Source organism: Chlamydotis macqueenii, chromosome 26 (assembly GCF_036417535.1).
Source record: "Chlamydotis macqueenii isolate bChlMac1 chromosome 26, bChlMac1.mat, whole genome shotgun sequence".
Lineage (NCBI taxonomy): Eukaryota > Metazoa > Chordata > Aves > Otidiformes > Otididae > Chlamydotis > Chlamydotis macqueenii.
The window spans coordinates 3,947,873-3,967,706 of record NC_141581.1 but is presented as its reverse complement, the minus strand read 5'-3'; the positions used below and the strand labels follow the sequence as shown (position 1 = coordinate 3,967,706).

At 70.8% G+C, this 19,834-nt stretch overlaps 2 protein-coding genes across 3 annotated transcripts; one reads left to right on the top strand and one right to left on the bottom strand.

Annotated features, from left to right (window-relative positions):
* Positions 1 to 1,818: 1,818 nt before the first annotated feature.
* PRSS57 (serine protease 57) lies at positions 1,819 to 4,626 on the bottom strand. The gene is made up of 6 exons (XM_086767475.1): positions 4,595 to 4,626; positions 3,369 to 3,626; positions 2,996 to 3,149; positions 2,700 to 2,844; positions 2,084 to 2,344; positions 1,819 to 1,998 (listed from the first exon to the last, which is right to left on the bottom strand). The coding sequence occupies exons 2-6, from the start codon at positions 3,427 to 3,429 to the stop codon at positions 1,819 to 1,821; spliced, it is 801 nt and encodes a 266-aa protein (XP_086623601.1). The 5' UTR covers positions 3,430 to 3,626; positions 4,595 to 4,626.
* PALM (paralemmin) lies at positions 4,425 to 19,834 on the top strand. Of its 2 annotated transcripts, XM_086767472.1 has the most exons (9): positions 4,425 to 4,582; positions 11,249 to 11,297; positions 12,271 to 12,351; positions 12,448 to 12,578; positions 13,726 to 13,849; positions 13,998 to 14,019; positions 14,228 to 14,290; positions 15,266 to 15,397; positions 16,830 to 19,834. In XM_086767472.1, the coding sequence occupies exons 1-9, from the start codon at positions 4,578 to 4,580 to the stop codon at positions 17,414 to 17,416; spliced, it is 1,194 nt and encodes a 397-aa protein (XP_086623598.1). In that variant the 5' UTR covers positions 4,425 to 4,577; the 3' UTR covers positions 17,417 to 19,834. The 2 variants fall into 2 exon arrangements, with proteins under 2 accessions (XP_086623598.1, XP_086623599.1); XM_086767473.1 differs by lacking the exon at positions 15,266 to 15,397.

Genomic DNA, 19,834 nt, shown 5'->3' with positions numbered 1-19,834 from the left:
TGAGCCCGCGGGCACGGGCCCCGGCAGCGACGTCAGCTCCCGCTGATGAGCGGGAGATTTCGGCTTCCAAAAGGCAGCCGTGAGTCAGGCGCCTCCTTCCCACCGGTTTTTGGGTGGTCTGGGACGAGCCGGGACAGGCGCCGGCTCTCCAGGCTCCCTGGCAGCGCGCAGAAGCCCTGGGGCTGCCAGCCCTGCCCTGGCATCCCGGGGCAGGGGGTCTGCCCCATGCCGCCGCTGCCAGGAGCCCACGGGGATTTGGGGCTCCCTTGGAGGCTGGCGGGGCTCTGTCCACTGCTGAAGGGGTCCCCAAGGCAGCTGCGTGCCCCCCACGCAAAGCCCCACAGCGTGGAGGGCATTGTGACCCGAGGGGATGGGGCAGCCGAAGGCCCTGGGCTCCCCAGCGTGGGCACCGTGGGGACCTCTGGGCACACGGGGACCATGGGGACCTTCTCGGCACGCTGGCCTGGCCCCAGCCCTCGTCCTGCCCGGCAGAGCCCCCAAGGGCGGCGCGAGGGCCTGAGCCGGATGCTGCGGTTGGCCGCAGCCTCCTGCGGGACCCCTGGGCGGAGAGGGCGGCCGCACCCCGCGGCCGCAGCGTGCCAGCAATTTGCAGATAAAACAAACAACCGGGAGCGGGGAATGTCTGGGGTCTGTCCCCGGAGACGCCCGCGACGCCGGGCAAAGCCACACGCCGTGTGCCTGTCTCAGCTGAGACCGGCAGCAGCTCGGCGCACGTACCCCCAGCTGGCGTGGGCAGCTCCCAGCCCCTGTGCCCACGGCCACCCAGATCCCGGTGGGGTGAGCGCCCGTCTGCACGCCTGAGCGTGCTGGGGAGGCAGCTGTGGCTCTCAACGGGCGGCTGGGAGCCCATCAGCCCCCGGGGGTGTCTGTGGTTCCCCTGTTTGGGGGGGTCCCGCAACACGGTGGGGAGGGTGCGCTGTGGGATGGGACAGGATGAGGCAGGATGGGGTGAGACGGGATGGGATGGGATGGGATGGGATGGGATGCGGAGCCCCACCCTGGTGGGAAGGCAGCTCCAGCGCTGCCGGGATGTTCTGTGGGGTGGCAGGGCCTGGTCCTGAGTGGGGGGCTGGCGCTTCCCTCCTTCCTCCCGCACCCCCTGCTCCATCCACCCCAGACCCCAAAGCGAGGGCCTGGCAGGGGACTGGAGGGAGCAGTGGGATGGCCAGAGAGGGGGTCGTAGTGGGGCAGGAGAGGGCAAGGCTGGGACAAACCAGGCCCACGCGGGACTGTGCGGGGTGAAGGGTTGGCCCCAATCAGCCCTCCGTCCCGGGCTCAGCTGCCCCCCAGGTGACTAAAGGGGGCTGAAACCCCAGTTAAAGGGGGCTGAAAGCCCAGTTAAAGGGGGCCGAAAGCTGGCTCCCTGGGCAGCTGGGTCTCGGGCTTGGTTTTGGTCTCCACATCTTGTTGCTGGGTCAGGGTGGGCAGGAGTTGGCGGGGGGGGGGGCGAGGGTCTGTGGAGGTCCTGCCGGCCCCCGTGTAAGCAGGGAGCAGGGCGCGCAGAGGGAAGGCGCACGGACAGAGGTCTGGGACCGAGGTTTTATTGAGGAAGGCAAACGCCGCTGCTGCGAGGGGCCAGGGCTGCTTGTGCAGCCCGGGGGACGCGTCCCCCCTCCCCCATACGCTGCTCTCCTGCCCTGCCCTGGGCCGAGAAGCTCCCAAAAATTCCTGGAGCTGGGCGGACCTGGGAGTCCTGGCCCTCTCCTCCTCTCCTCGGCGCCGCCAGGTAGCCAAGACGCCTCGGCCCCTCTCCCCCTGCGGCCCGCCTGCCCCCCAGGACCCCCCTCCCGGCCCTGGCTAGGGCTGCGGCTGCCCCTTCTGGTGGGGGCACCTTTTCACCGTGCAATGGACCCAGTCGATGTAGTTGGAGATCTTGGTGTAGATGTCGGGGTACCGGCGGTCCCCGCACCTCTGCCCAGAGAACGAGACGATGCCGTACACCTTTCCCTTGAAGACGAGGGGTCCCCCGGAGTCGCCCTGCGAAGCAAAGGGGTGGCGGGTGGCAGGGGGGGACTGGTGGGTCTCCTGGTGGGGTGGCTGGGGTGTGGGGGGCTGCACTCACCGCGCAGACGCCCTGCAGCGTGGTGTTGCGGCTGGACCCGCACATCATGTTGGCCGAGACCTTGCCCCTCCACAGCGTTCGGCAGAGGCTCCGCTTGACGATGGTGGTGCCAGTCTCCATCAGCTCGGCGGGCCGGTCACCATCGTTGGAGGTGTCCCCCCAGCCCAGCACGTGGCAGACGGTGCCGGGCTTCAGGTCGACATGCGGCGAGGGCAGGCGGATGCGCTTCACGTACTCGTTCAGCATGGCTGACCTGTTCAGCTGGGTGGGGAGCCGGGGGCGTGGGCGGCTTCGCTGCCGGGCCAGAGCCCCCCAGCCGCTCCTGTCTGGGGGCCCCTCGCACCCCATTGCACGCCTGCCCGCGTCGACCCCCCCCAGCCCTGCCCTTCCCTCTTCAGAGCCTTGGACCCCTCTGCACTGGTCCCAGTCTGCTCTGGAAACAGGAGCTGCTCACCCGGACGGGGTTCCAGGCCACCTCCATCCTGCCCCACAGCGCGGCCCCGCTTCTCCGGAGCAGCACTGGCACCCGGTGCCATCCCGGCCCATGTGGGTGCCCACGGGGTGCGGGACAGCCCAGCTCTTGGCCGCGTGGGCACCCATGGGGTGCGGGACTCACCCTGAGCAGGCGGATGTCGTTGTCCACCGAGCTGGGGTTGTACCACGGGTGGGCGATGGACTCGGCGACGCCGAAGGCCTGCTGCGACTCCTCGGGCTGCTCCAGCCGGTGGGCGCCCAGCACCACGCGCACCAAGGGGTTGCGCCTGCGGCAGAGGCCGGAGGGCCCTGAGCGGGCGCTGCCGCAGCGGGGGCCATCGGGGAGGCAGACGAGAGGGGGGTAGCGAGGTGGGATGGGGGTGTCTGTTTGGAGGGGGCTGTGCCGTGTCCGGGGGCGGTTGCGAGGTGCATGCTCACCTGGGAACGGGGCAGTGGGCGGCTGTCATCACCCACTTGGGCCACACCAGGAAGCCCCCGCAGACGTGCTGCCCGTCCATCTGGATGGAGGCGATGAAGGGCCGGGAGTGGGGTGCCACCGCCTTTCCCCCAATGATCCGGCTGCCCTGGGCGCCTGGCGGGTGGGTGTAGGCGGTCACCGGCTGCCGGACAGTACGGGCACGGCTCTCGCCTGCATCTGTCCCACTCCTGGTTATGTGCGGGTGCCGGGGAGCCGGCTGAGCATCGGCTCTGGCTGAGGGGGGTGAGCGTGGCCGGGCGAAGCCTCCCCGGCACCGCCATGCTCCAGCCCAGGGTCTCCCTCTCCCACCCCAGCCCTGCGGACCCCCGTTACCTGCTGGGGCCAGTGCCGGGAGCAGGATGGCGCTGAGGATGAAGAGCCCAGCCGTAAGCATGCTGGTGCAGAACGGGGCACTGCCACCTCTTCTGGGGCCGCTCAGGGACGGGGGTGCTTAAATACGGCCGGGGCCTGAGGCTGGGCTGGGACGCGGGTATCCCCCTCCTGCTTCCTCCTCTCTGGGTGTTGCTGCCTTGCGCAATTCCCGTGGGGCGGGGGGCACCGGGGGGGTACACGCGGCGTTGCGGCCGCTGGCTGGGAGGAGAGAAATTGAGCGGCTTCCCAACCTAGCCCTGGCTCCTCTTCTGCCTCGAGCTAACAGGAGTGAAGCCCCTCTCCTCTGGGCAGAGAGGTGGGAGCAGCAGGGCCCCACCGCGTTCCCAGGTCACCTCCCGGGGCAGGCACGGCTGCTGTGGGTCACGCTTGGACCCGAATCATCCTTCAGCCCCTCCGGGGACCGCCTGGCTCTGGGACGGCGCTGCGGGCAGTGGGGCAGTTTGGTACCCCAAGGTGCACGAAAGGGTGGGATGATGGGGACCCCGCTGCCGGGGCGACCCTGGCTGCGGATCTGGGCTCAGCCGGGGCGGAACGCGGAGCTCTGGCCCCGGCAGCGGGCAGATTTCCCAACGGCGCCGTGGCGGGAGGCTGGCTCGGGGCTTCCTGTGTCAGTTTGCCAGCGTTTGCCCAACGCGACCGCTGCGTTGGGAAACAGGGGGGCGGCGAGGGGGGGGGATGCGCTGCCCGGGCTCCCCCCTTCTCCATCCTTTTCCCCCCAGGTCGCCGTCGCCCTTCGCACCGCGGCGACGTGGAGGCCCTGGTGCAGGGGACGGTGAGCACGACCTCGGGGTTGCGGGGGGACCCTCTTAGGGTGGGGAGGACCCTCTTAGGGTGCGGGGGACCCTCCTGTGGAGGCGGGGGCAGGTCCTCCCCGGGGGGCCGGGATCCGCTGCCCGCCCCCACCCCCTGCAGGCCCGAGGCAGGGTGAGGGGCGGCGGCAGTGGCGGCCCGCGGCCGGCAGACGGAGCTGTGCGGGCGGCGGGAGCGGCGGCGCGGCCCCGCCATCCCTGCGCATCCCGCACCCCGCCGGGGATGCCGCCGCCCGCCGGGCCCTGAGCGCCGGGACCCCGGCGGCCCCCGGTCCCGCACCGCCGCGCCCCGCCCGGCCCGACCCCACCGAAGCCGACCCCCCCCCCCCCCGCCCGGAAAATGGAGTGAGTACCGACCGGATCCGGCGGCGCCGGGCCGCGGGACCCCCGCACCGGGCCGCGCCCCCCCAACCCTCCCCACCCCGTGCCGCCGGCTGAGCAGCGCAGCACCGGGGCGGGCGGACCCCCGCGGGCCGGGGCTCGGGACCCCCGCACCGGGGCTCGCGGAGCCCATACCGAGGGCTTTCACCCCCCCGCGCTGCCGGGGCTCGGGACCCCAAAACCAGAGGCTCGCACCGCCCCGATTCTGGGAACGCGGGACCCCAACACTGGGGGCTCGCATCCCCCCACTGCCGGGGCTCGGGACCCCAAAACCAGGGGCTCACACCGCCCCAATCTTGGGGACTCAGGACCCCAAAACCAGGGGCTCACATCCCCCCGATGCTGGGGCTCACCACCCCAAAACGGGGGGTTCGCAACCCCCCAGATGCTGGGGCTCAGGACCCCAATCCCGGGGACTCGCATCCCCCGCAGAGCCGGGACTGGGGACCCCGATGCCGGGGCCTCGTGTCCCCCCCGATGCTGCTCAGCAGGTGCTGCCCCTCCCTGGGTCCCTGCCCCGCTGCGGGGTGCTGGGGGGCACCGTGGGGTGCAGCGGCAGAGGTCGGGGGGCTGCGGGGGGCTGCGTCCCCGCTGACAGCGGTGCGGGAAGCGGGAGGGGGGTGGGTAGGGCGTTTATTTTTGTGGTTTGAACCTGTTGTTGCTGCTGCTGCGTGTGGCTGGGGTGAGTGGGTGGCTGAGAGCCGCGGACCCCTCCCTGCGCGCACCCCCAGCCTGCTGCCGAGGGACCCGGCTGTGACGGGGGTGGGAATCCTCGCGCCTGGTCCCGCCGGAGCGACGCTCCCAGACCCCCGTTCCAGCTTTGGCCTTTGTGTGCTGCGGAGGGGCCCAGCCCGGTGGGTCAGTGCCTGCAGGTGGGCTCGGAGCGGGGCGGCTGGGGAGGGGGGAGGCCGGTGGCTGGGGACCACCCTGCCCGCGCACACTGGTTTTGCCCCTCGGGGACACCAGCAGCTCCAGTCTGCAGCGTGCCGGGGCTGGTGGGCTACTCAACGCTCCGGGTGCCCGCGCAGGGCTGGCCCGGTGTCACCCAGGCCTCTCCTTCCCTCCCGTCGCTCCGGTCCCCGCGGCAGCAAACCAGCATCTCCTGGGTTTGGCACTGGGGTCTTCCAGCATCCAGCCAGCCTGGGGCCGGCTGTGCCCCGCTCTTCGCAGGCCCCTCGCCTTGCACCCGCTGACCAGCCGGCTGCTCAACAGGTTCCGCTCGTCGCCATCTGCCTCCTACCCGGGAGCCGTGGGGCGCTGGCGGGGGGTGTGGTAGTGGTTTTGGGGGGTCCAGGTGGGCTCTGGCTGGCTTAGGGTTGAGAGCAGCATGGGGGGCACTGGGCAGGGACCTGGGGACGTTTTGGAGGCCCGGGGACAGCGTCTGTGGTGCGTGACTTTGGGCAGCTCCTCGGAGCGTCGGTCCTTTCAGAAAAATGTGGGTTTGGGGAGGAAAATGTGTGCGTGATTTGCCCAAAAGCAGCGAGGGAAAGGGCAGAACCAAGGTGCACGCTGGGCTCTGGGGGCTGGGATGAGGAGCCGCAGCGGCCGGGCGTGGGGTCTTCCCTGGGGTGGGGGCACCGAGGGCGGGGGTTGAACTGGGGGATGGTGCCGGGCGGGGTGGCAGCTCCTGCACCCAGGCTCCATGCGCTGCCTTTCGCCCCGCTCCGCTCTCCCCGAGCTCCTCCGGCAGCAGCGTCTCCAGCGAGGGCCGAGGAGCCTGGGAGGGGCGCGGGAGCTTCCCTCCCGCCAGCCCCGTATGCTGGGCCTGCCGTTGGCCCTTCCTTTCCAGTGGAACCCCAACAGTGACCCAGGGTGGGGGCTCGCCCCGCCGAGCTGTGGGAGCAGGGCATTCCCCACGGCCCTGTCTGCGGGTGCAGCCGAAAAACAAAATGCGTGGCTTCTGCGTGGGCAGCGCGGGTGCAGAGCCTGAGCGTGGAGTTTATAGGGTCCCAGGACAGGGGGACACAGCCAGGCGTGGGCTCTGCGGGGGGTACGGGGTGCTGGGAGCGAGCCACTGCCTTGCTTTGGCTCCAGCGTTGCCGGTGGCTGGCGGAGGGTCCCGGCTGCGTGAGCCGCTGTGCCGGGAGGTTTGGCTGAACGCTCCCAGCTCCTGTCGGTCCCGTCGGTGCTGCCCGACTGTCCTGTGCTCCCGCCGCCGCTGAGGAGCAGCTGGAGATTTTGCATCTCCGCGTCCGGCTGCTCCAGCCGTTTATTCAGGCAGGTTGCTGCTCTCCCCTCCGGGCCTGGGGTCTCCTCGGAGCTGGGGGGGCTCTCCTGCGCCTCCCCTCCCGACCCTGCCCATCCCTGATCCTGAGCTGACGGCCGCACCCCGGAGAAGGAGGGAGATTTGTCCCAGGGGTGAGCTGGGACACAGCCTTTCGGGAAGGGACGTGGGGCCCTGCTCGCCCTGGGCCTGTAGGGAGAAGCAAACCCAGTTGGGCCCTCGCTGCCCCCCAGGGAAGGGGTCGGATCCGTCCCCCACAACGGCACCCTGGCCCCACTCAGGGGTTCAGGATTTGGCCATCACCGTGAGACGGGGCCTCTCGGCCGGAGCACACGCGGCTGGGCAGGAACCGGAGCGGGTTTCCTGGGAAGCCACTGGTGTTGGCGTTCTCGCTTCCTGGCCAGAAACAGCGCCTTTCCCCGTACGGGGTCGGCGATCGACGCGGTCCGCGTCGCGCCGGGAGCCGTGCCGGGAGGGCTGTGGCACGGGCTCGTCTCCAGCGGTGGAGGTGGCCGCAGCGAGGAAGGGCCGGAGGGATGCCGGGGCGGCGACGTGCGCTGGGGCAGGTTCGGGTGGAGGCGCGGAGCTGGAGGCGCAGAGCTGGAGGCAGAGGCGAGCGCGGGAGCCCGGTTTCCCCAGTCTGGCTGGGCTCCGTCCGCAGGCGAGCGAGCCCCCGGGCCCCAGACGGAAGCCGCTCTCCGGGTGAGGATGAGCCCTGCAGCAGCCCGGGAGGAGAGAGAGGAGCCGGGGCAGATCCTGCCCCAGCCAGGTGTTTCCTGGTGGAGCATGGCTGGAGCTGGGCTGAGCCCGGCCCCTCGGCTCGGTGCCGATGGCCGAACTCCCTTGGGTGCCCGGCGCTGGCGGGGGTGCCTGTGCCAGGTGTCCGGGTGGGAGCCACAATCCTGCCGGCTCCTTGGAGCCTGGCGTGTGCCTGCGTTCACGGCGTCGGCGTGGGAAAGCCGCGCTGCCCCGTGTGAACGGGAACGCGGGGACCAAGTGACGCGGCCGAGGCCACCCTGAGCTGGCGGGGAACTGGGCGCTGTGTGCCGGGCCGGCGCTGGGGCTGCCTGTCCCGGTCAGTTGGTGATCCCAGGCGTGGGGAACGGCCGGTTCCGTTCTCATTCATGAATCGTGGGGAGTTTCCTGGAGGAGCCTTGCTCCTCTAACTGGGAGGGAGCTGGAAACCCAAGTGTTTGGAGGGCACTTGAACCATTGTTTGAAAGATCTGTAATTTTCCAATCAAACTCCCTCCCCAAGCCTCCGTTCATCAAATATTCATGGGATCCATTTTCTCCTGGCGCTCCCAGCCCACGTCTCAGCCCGAAGAATCAATCAGGCAACTCTGCTTGCTCTAATGCGTGCTGCGTTTTCGGGAGCCTGGGGCTGCCATCTCCTCCCCCCATCTCCCCCCAGTCCCCATCTCCTCCCAGGGCAGGAGCGTGGGGCAGGCGTGGCTGACGGGGCGATGTCGCTGGCTGCGGGCTGGAGGCAGGGCAGGAGCAGCCCCTGTCTCACCAGGACCCATGCCCAGCCACCCCGGCCCTCGACAGCGCGGATTTCCGTCCGTCCTCGCCACGGCCGCTGATTTATTTGCCGTGGCGGTCGATGAGTGCTGGCCCCCCTGGCTGCTGCGGCCCCCTCCCCTCCGCCGACAACGAGGGCGTTCGATAGCGGCCCCGCCGCTAATGGCTTCGCGACGGAGGCTTTGCAGGGTCTCCGCAGGCACATTCCCCGCGGCAGCATCACGCTGGGCCCGGAAGAGGGGCCGGGCTCTCGGCGCAGGAGCGGTGCTGTAAATCAGTGCCGGTCCCCCAGTTGCCGCCGGTGCCCCCGCACCCCAAATCTCCCCGGGGTCGTGGCCGGCCGGGGGTCGGTGTGGGGGCCTGGATGGCCGTGCCCCCATGCAGGGCTCTCTCCCTGCCTTTCCCTGGCTTTGGAGCGGAGCGGGCGGAAAGGGAGCGGAGGTCAGGGGAGTGGAGGAGCAGCTTGCGCTGGCTCTTCGCACATTTGGACGAGCTAATGGGAAAAAACCAGAGGAAGGCAAATAAACATTATTGTTTCATGTCAGGCGGGGAGGAGACAAAAGGTCACGGGCTTCCCTTGTGATGGTCGGAAACGGCAGCATCAGCAGGGCTGGAAAGAGCCGGAGAGCGCGGGCGCGCGCGGGTGGGCTCACACGTGTGCGCGGATCCGTCCGCGGGTCCGGGCGCTGCTGACTTCGCAGGCGGGAGTTCCCGGGGCGTCCTCCCCTCCCGTGCCGCCCACGTCCCCGGTCCTTTTGGCCTCGCGCCCCGCGCCCCGGCCCGTGTCTTTCCTCGCCACCCGGCACGGCCGGGGGCGGCTCGAGGGGCTGCTCCAGAGCCAGCACGGCCGGGACAAGCGCGTGGCCGATGCCGGGCGGGAAACCGTGATCCCGTTAACGGGAGCTGGCGGCACCGGGTGACGTGAGGGGGGAGGAAGGCGTCGCTGTGGGTTTCTCTCCTGGCCTGGCGGTTCCTGAGGGGCTCGGTGGCCCTGGGCTCGGTGGCCGTGGGCTCGCCCTCCCACCCCTCCCTGGCACCTGGAGACTCCGGAGCTGGCCGCTGGTGCATCCAAAACCTCCGAGGAGGCTCTGGTGATGCTGGGGGTGCAGGGCCTGGGATGGGCGGGGGGGCTCGGCCCAGGGGGTCCCCAGCTCCCTCTGCGCGCGCTGCGCATCCCCGCTCCCAGCTGCTCGCGCCGTTGCCATGGCGCCGTTGCCAAGGAACCGTTGCCAGGGAACCGCCTCCCGCTCGATGGGGCCATCGGGGACCGGGGCCCCACCGGCCCGGTGCACGGCTGCAGAGGCGGGGGCAGGGGGGCCGAGGGGCGAGGGCCTCCCTCACCTCGGATCGGGCCCCAGACCCTTGCAGGGTCCCTGTGGAGCTTGTGGACCCCGGGACCAGGGCATGGTGGGAGCTGGGGGGTGCCTGGGAGCATAGGACCCCCACCCCCGCCCGGGTGCTGGCCGGGACCCCCAAGCGGGGCCGGGGTCTGCAGGGCGGGGGGCCAGGAGGGCGTGGCAAGGGGCACGTGGCCTGTTCCGCATCTCTCCCTGGGCCAGGAAGATTCCTGGCGTCCGACCCGGGAATGCGGAGCCTGTCGCAAATAATGGAAAATAGAGAGGATGGAGGAGGGAGGAAAAGCAAAACGGAACGTTTCAGGAATGCTGAAAAAGTTTGGAATCATCGAACGGGGCAAGATCCAGGAGAGAAACGGGCGCGGGTCCAAAGCCGCCGAGAGCTGCGCTTGGGGGGACCCGGAGCCGCGCAGCCAGGCAGGGAGCGGCAGTGGAGTGAGCGGGGACGGCGAAGGGACTCGCAGACGCCCCGGCTCCCTTCGGGTTTGCGATGATTTAATTCCCGTCCAGGGCGCGGCGTCGTGCCGCCAGGCGTGACACCCGGGAGGCCGCGAGCGGCGGGCACGCGCGTGCCTGCGCCTGCACGACACCGCAGCGTTGCCACAAACGGCACAAAAATAACCGCTACGAAAGCGACACCTTCCCCGGTTTGTTTTCCTGGCCTGGATTTCGCGTGCCGCCGGGATCCTGGGGTGCGGGGCGAGGGGAGGCCGGGCGGCTCTGGGCCGCGTTCGCTGAATCGCTGCCTTCGAGGGGGCGGCAGGCGGAGGCAGGGGGTCCTTTCACCCCCGTGGAGCCCGTTTGCTTTGCCGCAAAGCCCAGCTCTTGCACGCCCGTTGGCTGTCCCCTCCAGCGGTGGGCGTGTGCGAGGGCACGTGCGTGTGCGAGGGCACGCTGGCTGGCACGTGTGGCTGGACCCCAGCCCAGGGAAGCGGGACGGGGAGAAACCCGAGGAGCGGGGTCGGTGCCCCTCGCCGGGGTGCCCACGGGCTGCGGGCGCGGGTGGCACCGCAGAGTCCGTGTTGTCTTCTAAAATGGGCGCCCCTTAGCCGGGCTGGGGCTTGGCTCCGTGGCGGTTGGTGCCGTACGGAGCCGGGGATGGCGTTGACCTGTGTCGGCGGGTCTGTGGCCCCCGAGCGCGCGGCTGCGGTGGGTGAGGCCAGGGTAGGAGCGGGCTTCTGGCGTTGGCTCCCGGCTGCGCTGGGGACGCGGCGCTGCTCGCCCACCCTGAGCCCCGAGCACCCCGCGTGGGCTGGGGGTACTGGTGGGCGCTGGGAAGGCATCCCTGGGCACGGCCGTGGCAGTTCCGGTAGCGGAGGTGAGCGTGAGGCGGGTTGAACCGCCGGGGAGGCCAGGGTCCGGCCGTGCCGGCTCACCCCCGGGTGCCTGTCGCGGGAGATGTGGGCGCCTGGAGGGGCTGTGAGGGCCGGGGGGCTCGGCTGCGGGGGGCAAGGGGATGGTGGAAGGGGAGACTTCAGCCTTGGCAGCACGACGTCCCCGTTCACCGCTGCTGTCTCTTCTCTTGCAGGGTCGTGGAGGCCAGCACCCTTCAGCAGGAGCGGCTGCAGGCCATCGCGGTGAGTCCCCCGCGGCACCGTGCCGTCGCCTGCGGCGCGCGGGGCGGACGCCGGCTTTCCCAGCCCCGGCCCGGAGAGCTGCAGGGGGGTCTCTAGGAGCCAAAGAGGGGCTCGCGGAGCCCGTGCCCGGGCACCCTGCCCCACGACAGCCCTTCCCGGGAACGTGCCACGGCCGGGTGTGGGATGCCGCGGGGCTTGGCTCTGCGTTGCTGAAAGAGGGACGGAGCGAGCGCCATGTGTCTGGGAGTTTGATTAATGAAACAACGCCTTGATGAGCCCGAGGGAGGGGGAGATGAGCGATGATTCCCCCCTTGTCCTTTCCCAGGGAAGGGCTGAGGATTGTGCAGGATGAGGAATTATGTTCGTCAGTGAGCGGTCGGGGGCCGTGCTGGGCAGCCCCTCCCCGGCACAGAGCAGGGCTCTGGGTTGGTTTTAAACCGTGTCGCTGTCCCGTGGCAGCTCCACGGGCTGCCAGCTTCCCCGGCCTGGCCTGCTATCGGCCGATCTCTGCTGCACAAAGGGCAAATTGTTCTGGGCCAGAGTGGAGAGAAAGCGGGCGACGCTTCCCGGGCTGGGACTGACTCTGCTGGAATGATCTGGACTGGCCCCAGGATGTGGGGTGAGGGGGGGCCAGGGAGAGGCCGTGGGGCTGCTTCCCCCGGCGCTGGCAGCTCGCTTGGCGGGGCCGGGTGAAGGGAAGGTCACGTTTTGAGACGGTGAACGGGCTCCAGGCTCTGCCCTGTTTTCTCTGCATCCTCCGTGCCTCAGTTTCCCCCGGTGAGGGCAGGGACGTGACGCAGGGCTGGGGCGCTCCCAGCTCCTGTCCCGATGTCAGCCCCTCGCTCGCACTCCCTGCTCCTCCGCGGTCTGGGGACGCTGCCCTGGCCGGGATGGAGATGCCGCCATGCTGAGGGTGCCCGGCGCCGACCCCCTCCCCACGCCGACCCCGGCTCTCCCGCTCTCATCCCTCCAGGAGAAGCGGAAACGTCAGACGGAGATCGAGAACAAAAGGCGGCAGCTTGAGGACGACAGGCGGCAGCTGCAGCATCTGAAGGTGAGGATCCCCCGGGACCCTGCTGCTGCACCGGGGAGGCACCAGGGACCCCCGGCTGTGGGGACGGCGGGACCGTGACCCCCTTCTGCTCCCCAGTCCAAGGCTCTGCGGGAGAGATGGCTGCTGGAGGGAGCCCCGGCCTCGGGCTCCGAGGAGGACGAGGCCATGAAGAAGCAGATGCAGGAGGATGAGGTGAAGACCAAGGAGCTGGAGGAAACCATCCAGAGGTAACGGGGACGGCGTGGGGCCGGGGTGCACCCAGAGGGTGCCCGAATCCCCCCATTTGCCGGTGTTTGTCTGGGGCTGCGGAGCCCACCCGGCCCCTCTGAGCCTCCATGGCTGGGGCTGCGTAGGGCGTCAGTGGGAGCCGTGGGGCTGGGGTCCTTGGGGGGGCTGCTGGGCGCCCAGCACCCGCGATGGCAGAGGCAGGGAAGCGGGGAGCTGGTTCCCCATGGACGTCCGTCCCCGTCGCAGTGGCTCAGCCCCTGGGGGAAGAGGCAGGGTGGGAGGTTGGGGGGCACAGGCCTCAGCCCCGGCCGGCTGCCTTGCGCCTGGGCTGCCGAAGGCGGGGGTCCGGGAGCCCCGGCACGGAGGTGTCCCAGCAGCGCGGCTGCCCCGCAAGAATGCAATCAGTCACGGCTGCGCCGTTAATTACCGAGCATCGGTGCAGAGAGGGGTCAGGCACGAAGGGGCCTTTGTGTGGGTCTAATGGTGCGGCGCATTCCGCCGCCGGCGCCTCGCGGGGAGACGGGAGGCAGAGGGGGGCTCTGCCGGGGCTGCTTCACACGGACGCGAACCCGTGGGGACTCCCCGCCCCGGGGCCCTGCTGCCGGCACAGCTCTTGGCAGGGCTCGGTGGCGGGGAACGGGTGGTCACCCTTGTGGGACCGAGGTTTTGGGTGACACGGGTGGGAGCAGAACAGTGACGGAGCCGCGTCGCTCCGTGCTGCCGAGCAAAGGCACCGGCAAGCGCGTGGCTGGCTCGATCGTCACGTGGGGACAGCGAGAGGTGGGGGGTCGCGCCATGGGGTCAGACCCGCTGGCCATGGGGGGATTCTGCCATCCGTTTGGCCCGAGCCCCGATTGCTCAGCAGCTGGGGCCCTGAGTCCCGTCTTGAGCATCGCTTGCCCCGCAGAGACGGGCGGAGGCGCTGGGTTGGGTCCGGCAAACCCGCGCCGTTCCCCCGCAAAGAGCTGGTGGCGGCTGTGCCAGGGGTCGGTCTGTCTGTCCCTGCACCTTGCGAGCCTGGGGGCGGATTTGTGCCTCCCCTCTGCCCTGCGCGTGTCGCTGGCCCATGTTCGCACGGCGGCTCCCGGCACGGCGGCTCCTGGCACGGCGGCTCCCCGCGGCCCCTCAGCCCGGCTCTCCCCGCAGGCTGGAGAAGGAGCTGGAGACGCTGGAGAACAGCAGCTCGGTGGCTTCCACCAAAGAGAACCTGGCGGAGGCGGCGGTGCCGGCCAAGGAGGAGAAGGCGGAGGCCGTCCCCAACGCGCAGAAGGTGGGCATGCAGGCAGGGCTGCGGGGAGGGTGAAGGGAGTCGGGGGGGTGGGCTGGGGGTCTCTTGCCCCAGTGGGGATGGGTGGGTGCGCGGGCAGCGGGTGTGCAGTGTCTTCGGTGGCTCCTAACGTCTTCTTTCTGTTTTGCAGAGTCCCCTGGGCACAGTCAAGGGTAGGTGACCCCACCTCGGCCGCGGCTCCCGCTCTCCGGAGGCAGCGCCCGCTGCCCCCTCGTGCTGCCCCGGCACTGGGGCCGGATGGGTGGGGGGAGCCGGGGCAGCCCCGTCCCCACGTCCCCATCCCCTGTCCTATCCCGCGGGCGTGTGGACCACCTGGCCATCGTTTTGGCTCGGGTGGTCACCTCTCCTCTCTGTCTGCAGCCGAGAAGAAGGTCTCCAGCAGCCCCATGAAGCCGGTGGAGGGCACAGACATGATGAAGGCAGGTAGGTGCCCACTTCCCCGGGAGGATCACTCCTTCCTGGTCGCTTCCCCCCCTTCTCTCCTGCGTCGCCTCTCGGCTCGCTGCCCACAGTCCTGCCACCGCCGCTCCCCGCCGCTCGATGGCTTTCCAAGCCCAAGGCAGAGAACATCAGTTATTTCCAATCAGAGGGTTTGTTTCCGCTTCCACCTTGCAGCTGGTTCGTGGTTCAGGGTGTCCCCTCACCTCCCTGTTTCACATCTCTGCTCCGGTTTCATCTTTCACCTCCCGCTCCGTTTGCGGCTTCTCGGAGCGCAGGAGAGGGAGCGGAGCGTCGGCTGCCGGCATGGCTGACCCTGCGCCAGCGCTCACGGCCAGCGGGGAGCTTGCAGGGGCGCGCGGGGCTGAGCTGCCCAGGCTGGGGGGGCTGCGGCCGGCTCCGCTGCTGGAGGGGTTTGCTCTGGTTTGCGGGGCTGCAGCACCGGCGCTGGGCAGAGCCCGATTTGGGGTCCTCGGAGCAAAGCGCCACCGGGCCGGGGCGACCCCGGTGCCCGCAGGGACTGGCTGGGAGCCGAAGGAGAGATGCCGAGGATCGCCCGTCCCGCAGGGCAGAGGGGCTGCCCCAGCGCCCTCAGCGGGGGATGCCACCTCCCACAGCCGGCACGGTCACTGGCCGGACAGACGGACACGGTGCCGCCTGCTGCAGTGCCTCCAGGGTCCGGGGGACGCAGAAGCGACGGGAGGTAAGGTGACGCCAGCAGCACCAGGATGGCGGTGGCCCTGCCGTCGGGTAGGAGGGCAATGCCTGGGATGTCGCACCCGCCTCTGCCGTTCACTCCTCCTCGCTGCTGCCTGCTGCCTTGCTAACGCCGCTGAGCACCGCACCGCACCGCACCGCGCCGCGCCGCTGCCGCCACGCGCCTGCCCGCCGCCGGCCGCTGAGCAGGGGCTGGGGAGGGCCAGGGCCGCCGTAACGCGCGCTGTCCTCTTTGTGTCCCAGCCATGTACTCGGTGGAGATCACGGTGGAGAAGGACAGAGTGACTGGGGAGACCAAGGTCCTGTCCAGCACCACCATGCTCCCCCAGAACCACTGTCTGCAGGGGGTCAAAGTGTACGAGGATGAGCTGAAAGGTACGGCCCGTCCCGCACCGCTCGCAGGCGTCAGGAGCAAAGGGCAGGGGACGAGGGAGCGGCCGCCCAAGCATCGCAGCAGGCGCCGGGGATAGGAAGAGCTGGGGCCGCGCCCCGCCAGCTCAGGGTGAACCCTCGATCCTGCGCCCCGGCCCGCCCGGCGTGGGATCCATCCCAACGTGGTGTAGACGGTCCCGGCGGGGCGGCTCTGGTTTGCGCATCGTGACCACGCGCTGCTGGAGAGCGGAGAAGAGGATCTGCTGTGCCCAGGACGCGAGAGCCTGTCCCATGGGCAGGGACGGTGGCAGCGGCACCGTGTCGGCCCGGCGTGCCCAGGCTGGCGGTGGGGAACGTGGCTGCTGGGCGCAGAGGAGATGCAGCAATAAGGACCGGTCCCTGCTTACGGCCCCTGCTTTTGGGAACCTCTGCTTCGAAGGGCCTGGTGACACCCGAGGGACGGCCGTGCCGTGGCAAGGACCGGCCACGGAGCTGGGGCGCCTTTGGGAACTGTGGTGGCTGGGTGGACCAACCGCCTCTCCAAGGAAACTGCGCTGTACCGGCAGCCGGTCCCGTCCAACACCCACCCCGAGGCCACGGCCACACCAGCCTTCATCTCCACCAGCTGCTCCGGGACCCCCGGCTCCAAGGAGGGAACGAGGAGCCGCCTCGGCTCGGGGCAGCTCTGCGTTGGTGCCGGCTGAGTCGGCCCCGCCTGAGCCGGTTGTCGTCCATCACTGCGTTGGCTGCTGAGGCTGTTGCGCTGATCATGGCATGATGCCCCAGGTCAAGTGGAAAATGCGATGAGACGGAGGCCGCTCTCACCATGACGCACGCCTGCTGCCTCCAGCGCCGCGAGCAGCTGCGCAAAATGCCAGCGGTGGAAGAGCCCTGTCCCCTCCTGAGCCTGGGGCCACCGGCTGCCGCAGGGACGCGGCGGGACGCGGTGGGGCGGCACCTGCCGAGCGCTCGCTGGGGTCTTACAGGTGGCAGCAGCGATCTGCTGCCGAGTGTCGTGTCAGCCCCGGCCGAGCCGGACGCCATCCCGCTGCGGCGAGCGCGGCCAGCTTGGCAGGCTGTCGGCGGCCTGGCAGACGGCCGCGGCTCCCGCAGGGCTCGCCGGGTCCACGGCTTCGGAGGTGCCAAGGGCTGGGCACGGCTCCTCGCGCTGTGCGTTTGTTTCGGCCTCCCCGTCTGCTGTCGGGCAGGGGCCAGGCGACACTGGCGGGGTCCGGCGGCAGCTCTGGCCGAGGCGGGGGTCAGGCTGCTGCCAGGCGTTCCCGGCCTCGGTGCCAGGGCCTTTTGGGAGGGGAAGGTGCCGCTCCCCAGCCGCACGGGAGCTGGACCGAGCGGGTCGCGCCGGCAGGAGCTTCTCCAGCTCGGCTTGTGCCCCCGGCCCGAGCCCCCCTCACCATCCCTCCTCTTGTCCCCGCAGTGGTGCACGCGGTGAGCGCCGAGGACGGGGCCCTGCAGAACGGGGCCCATCCCCTCAGCTCCTCCGAGGTCGACGAGCTCCTGCACAAGGCGGACGAGGCCACCCTGAGCGAAGCTGCCAGGCACAAGGCCCCAGCCAAGGCCGGCGAGGATGCCGGCAGCGCCCCGGCCAGCCAGAAGCCCACGCCGCGGCGGGAGATCACGGGGTTGCAGGCCAAAGCGCGGGAAAGCAGCGCGACACTGCCGTCGGGCGAGGGGACGGAGCCCAGCCAGGAGCAGCCCGTTACCATGATCTTCATGGGCTACCAGAACGTGGAGGACGAGGACGAGACCAAGAAGGTGCTGGGGCTGGAGGGCACCATCAAGGCGGAGCTGGTGGTGATCGAGGACGCCGAGAGCAAGCCCGAGCCAACGTGCAAGGACCACGCGCCGCCCAACGGCACCGCGCTGGAGCCGGTGGCCGCCCAGCCGCTGGGAGAGGAGGGCCCGGGCGGGCAGAAGCCGGGTGCCAACGCCACAGACGCCAAGGAGGCCGAGCAGGAGACGGACGTGAAGAAGCAGCGCTGCAAGTGCTGCACGGTGATGTGAGCCCCGCCGGCCCCGTGCCGCCGCTGGAGCAGGCTGCCCCCGCCGAGCCCCCTCCGTCCCGGCCCCCGCTAGCCAGGCCCGCCGCCCCGGCACGCCGGGCTCCCTCCCCTACCGGACACGGACCCTCTTTCTGCAGAGCTGGGGAGATCCAACGTGGCGCCCGCGAAGCCGCGGCAGGCAGCAGCAAACCGCGGCCGCGGCGCCGCTCGCCCCATCTGCCTGGCACCCGCCCCACGCCGCACCCCACCAGCGCTGCCTGTGATATTTATTAGAGACCCCCTCACCCCACAGCGCGCCCGCCCCCACCCACGGCCCAGCCTTGCCCCTCCCGCCGCCGACGCCACAGCCTTTCCCTCTCTCACCGCCAACATCCCACCCGCCGTCGGAGGACGGAGCCAGCCGGTTTGGGGGATCGGAGGACGCCGCCGCGTCCGTAGATGACTCCCGGGGAGCCGGCGGCCAGCGAGACCTGCGCTTGGCCCAGCCTGTGGAGGGCACGGAGCCAGCCCCACGCCAGCCCCTCTCTCCATGCCTCCATCATCTGCTTCTCTCGCAAGGAAAGGGACATCGGCTGCCCGCGGATGTCCCCGCTCTGTCCCGTGTCCTTGTCCCCGCGCCCCCCGAGCCCCTCCAGGATGCGGCGTGTCCAGGCGAGGGAAGGGCATCGAGGGCAACGTCCATCGAGCCAGGAGCTGGCGGGGGCCGTGGGCCACGTGTGGGTCCCGTGGGGTCAGCCCCAGCCTGTCCCCAGGGCTGCGGGGGTGGGGGGGGCCTGCTCTGCTCCCCGGGACTGGGCTCCTCGTCCTGGCGCTCGCGGTGACGGCTGCCACCACCCGGGTACCGATGCCACAGGCTCCCGCGCGGCCGTTCCTCCGTCTCGGCTGCTGCCCCGGCATCGCTGGGCTCTACCCGTGGCCAGGTGCCAGCGTCCCTCTGGGGCGACGTGGGCGGCTGTGGCAGCGCGAGAAGGGAGCCGGGGGTCCCAGCCCCATGGGGATGGGGATGGGGTGGGAGCTCCTGTGGCTCCTGGCAGCAGCGGGCCCTACGTCCCCCTCCTGCCTCGGTTTCCCTGCGGCAGCAGCTTGGCAGAGCCATGTTTGGGGGGCCCCGGCTGCAGCGCCAGCTCCCCAAGGCGAGCGGGGCAGCCCCATTCACCCCGGGCACCGGGAGCCGCCGGGGGTCCGGTGTCGCACGGAGGGCATCCCCGTGACGCTGTGTCCGTACCGCGACTGCGTGCGGCCTTCCCCGCTCCCCCCACCCCGCGCCCCAGCCCTTCAGCGGGGATTTCACCACCAGCACCAGCGTTTCCTCCCCGCTGAGACCCGCTGGGGCAGGCGGGGAGGGCAGGGGGCCCGTGGGTGCTGAGCACTGCCCAAACCCCGAGCACTTCTCCCGCAGCAGCCGACACATCTCGCGGGGCTGGGGGCACGGTCCTGCCCTGCCCCGGCGCAGGGGCTGCCGCTGGTGGGGGGTCACATCTCCTGCCAGCACCGTCCCACGCACTCCGGGGCTCAGAGCCCCGTGTGCCAGCCCCAGGGGTCACTTTTGGCCCCTTGTGCCCCACGTCGGCCACGGCAGAGCAGCCAGGGGTGGGGCACAGCCCCCCGAGGCCTTCCCTACCCCCCAGCCCCCTCGTGTGAGCAGTGACCCCCCCCCATGCCACCCCACTTGCCCCCCACTTACCACCCAGGCTGCAGTTTTCCCCCCAGTGGAGTCTGCAGGGATAGGGGAGGGGGTGCACGGGCCGAGGTTGGGGGCTGTGGGGGGGTCACGGTGCTGCCGTGCCAGCCCTCCCGTGGGGACCCTGGCCCTGAGCCCCCGCCGGGCACCAAAAGCCTCTGGGAGGGGCAGAGCTGGGGAGGGGGGCCGGGACTGGCACTCCTGGGAGGGGGGCGGGGGGGGTTCTCTCCCACAGATGGGCATTGCTGGGCCTGCAGAGCGGGGGGCCGGGTGCTGCGGGCCATCTGCCCCATCTTTTCGGGGGGCTGGGTCCCCAGCGGGGACATGTGTCACCTCCTGCCACCCCCTTGCTGGGGCCAGCACCACTCACCCCACCCCAACCCCGGCTCCCACACCCCGGGCCGGGACCCCCTCCCGCCATCTGCACCCCCTGCCCCTCGTTGGCTTCGGACGCAGCGCTGGCCCCCGGCCCTATCCGGCTCCCGCGGCGGCGGGGAGCGGGATCAGGCCCCCGCGGGCCCGGGGTCGCGCAGCAGCAAATGGGGGAGCCCGGCCGCGCGCCCCAGCCCTGTCCCGGCCAGCCCCCCCTGCCCCCCGCCTGCCCCCGCTGAAGTGCACTTCCCGCGCTCCCGTGCTTTCCACCTGTGCCGAAGCCGTTTGAAGTTCTCCCCCTCCCCGCCCCTCCCCGTTGTTTGTAAGACCCCCAAACCCAGCAAATAAACTGTGTGAACAACCGGC

Coding starts and splice junctions, on each gene's coding strand:
- PALM (XM_086767472.1), top strand. Junction 13,850..13,997: donor CCGTCCCCAACGCGCAGAAG/GTGGGCATGCAG, acceptor TCTGTTTTGCAG/AGTCCCCTGGGCACAGTCAA. Junction 14,020..14,227: donor TCCCCTGGGCACAGTCAAGG/GTAGGTGACCCC, acceptor CTCTGTCTGCAG/CCGAGAAGAAGGTCTCCAGC.
- PRSS57 (XM_086767475.1), bottom strand. CDS start 3,429: ATGCTTACGGCTGGGCTCTTCATCCTCAGCGCCATCCTGCTCCCGGCA. Junction 3,150..3,368: donor CCCGGCACTGGCCCCAGCAG/GTAACGGGGGTC, acceptor CCCACCCGCCAG/GCGCCCAGGGCAGCCGGATC. Junction 1,999..2,083: donor CGCTGCAGGGCGTCTGCGCG/GTGAGTGCAGCC, acceptor TTTGCTTCGCAG/GGCGACTCCGGGGGACCCCT.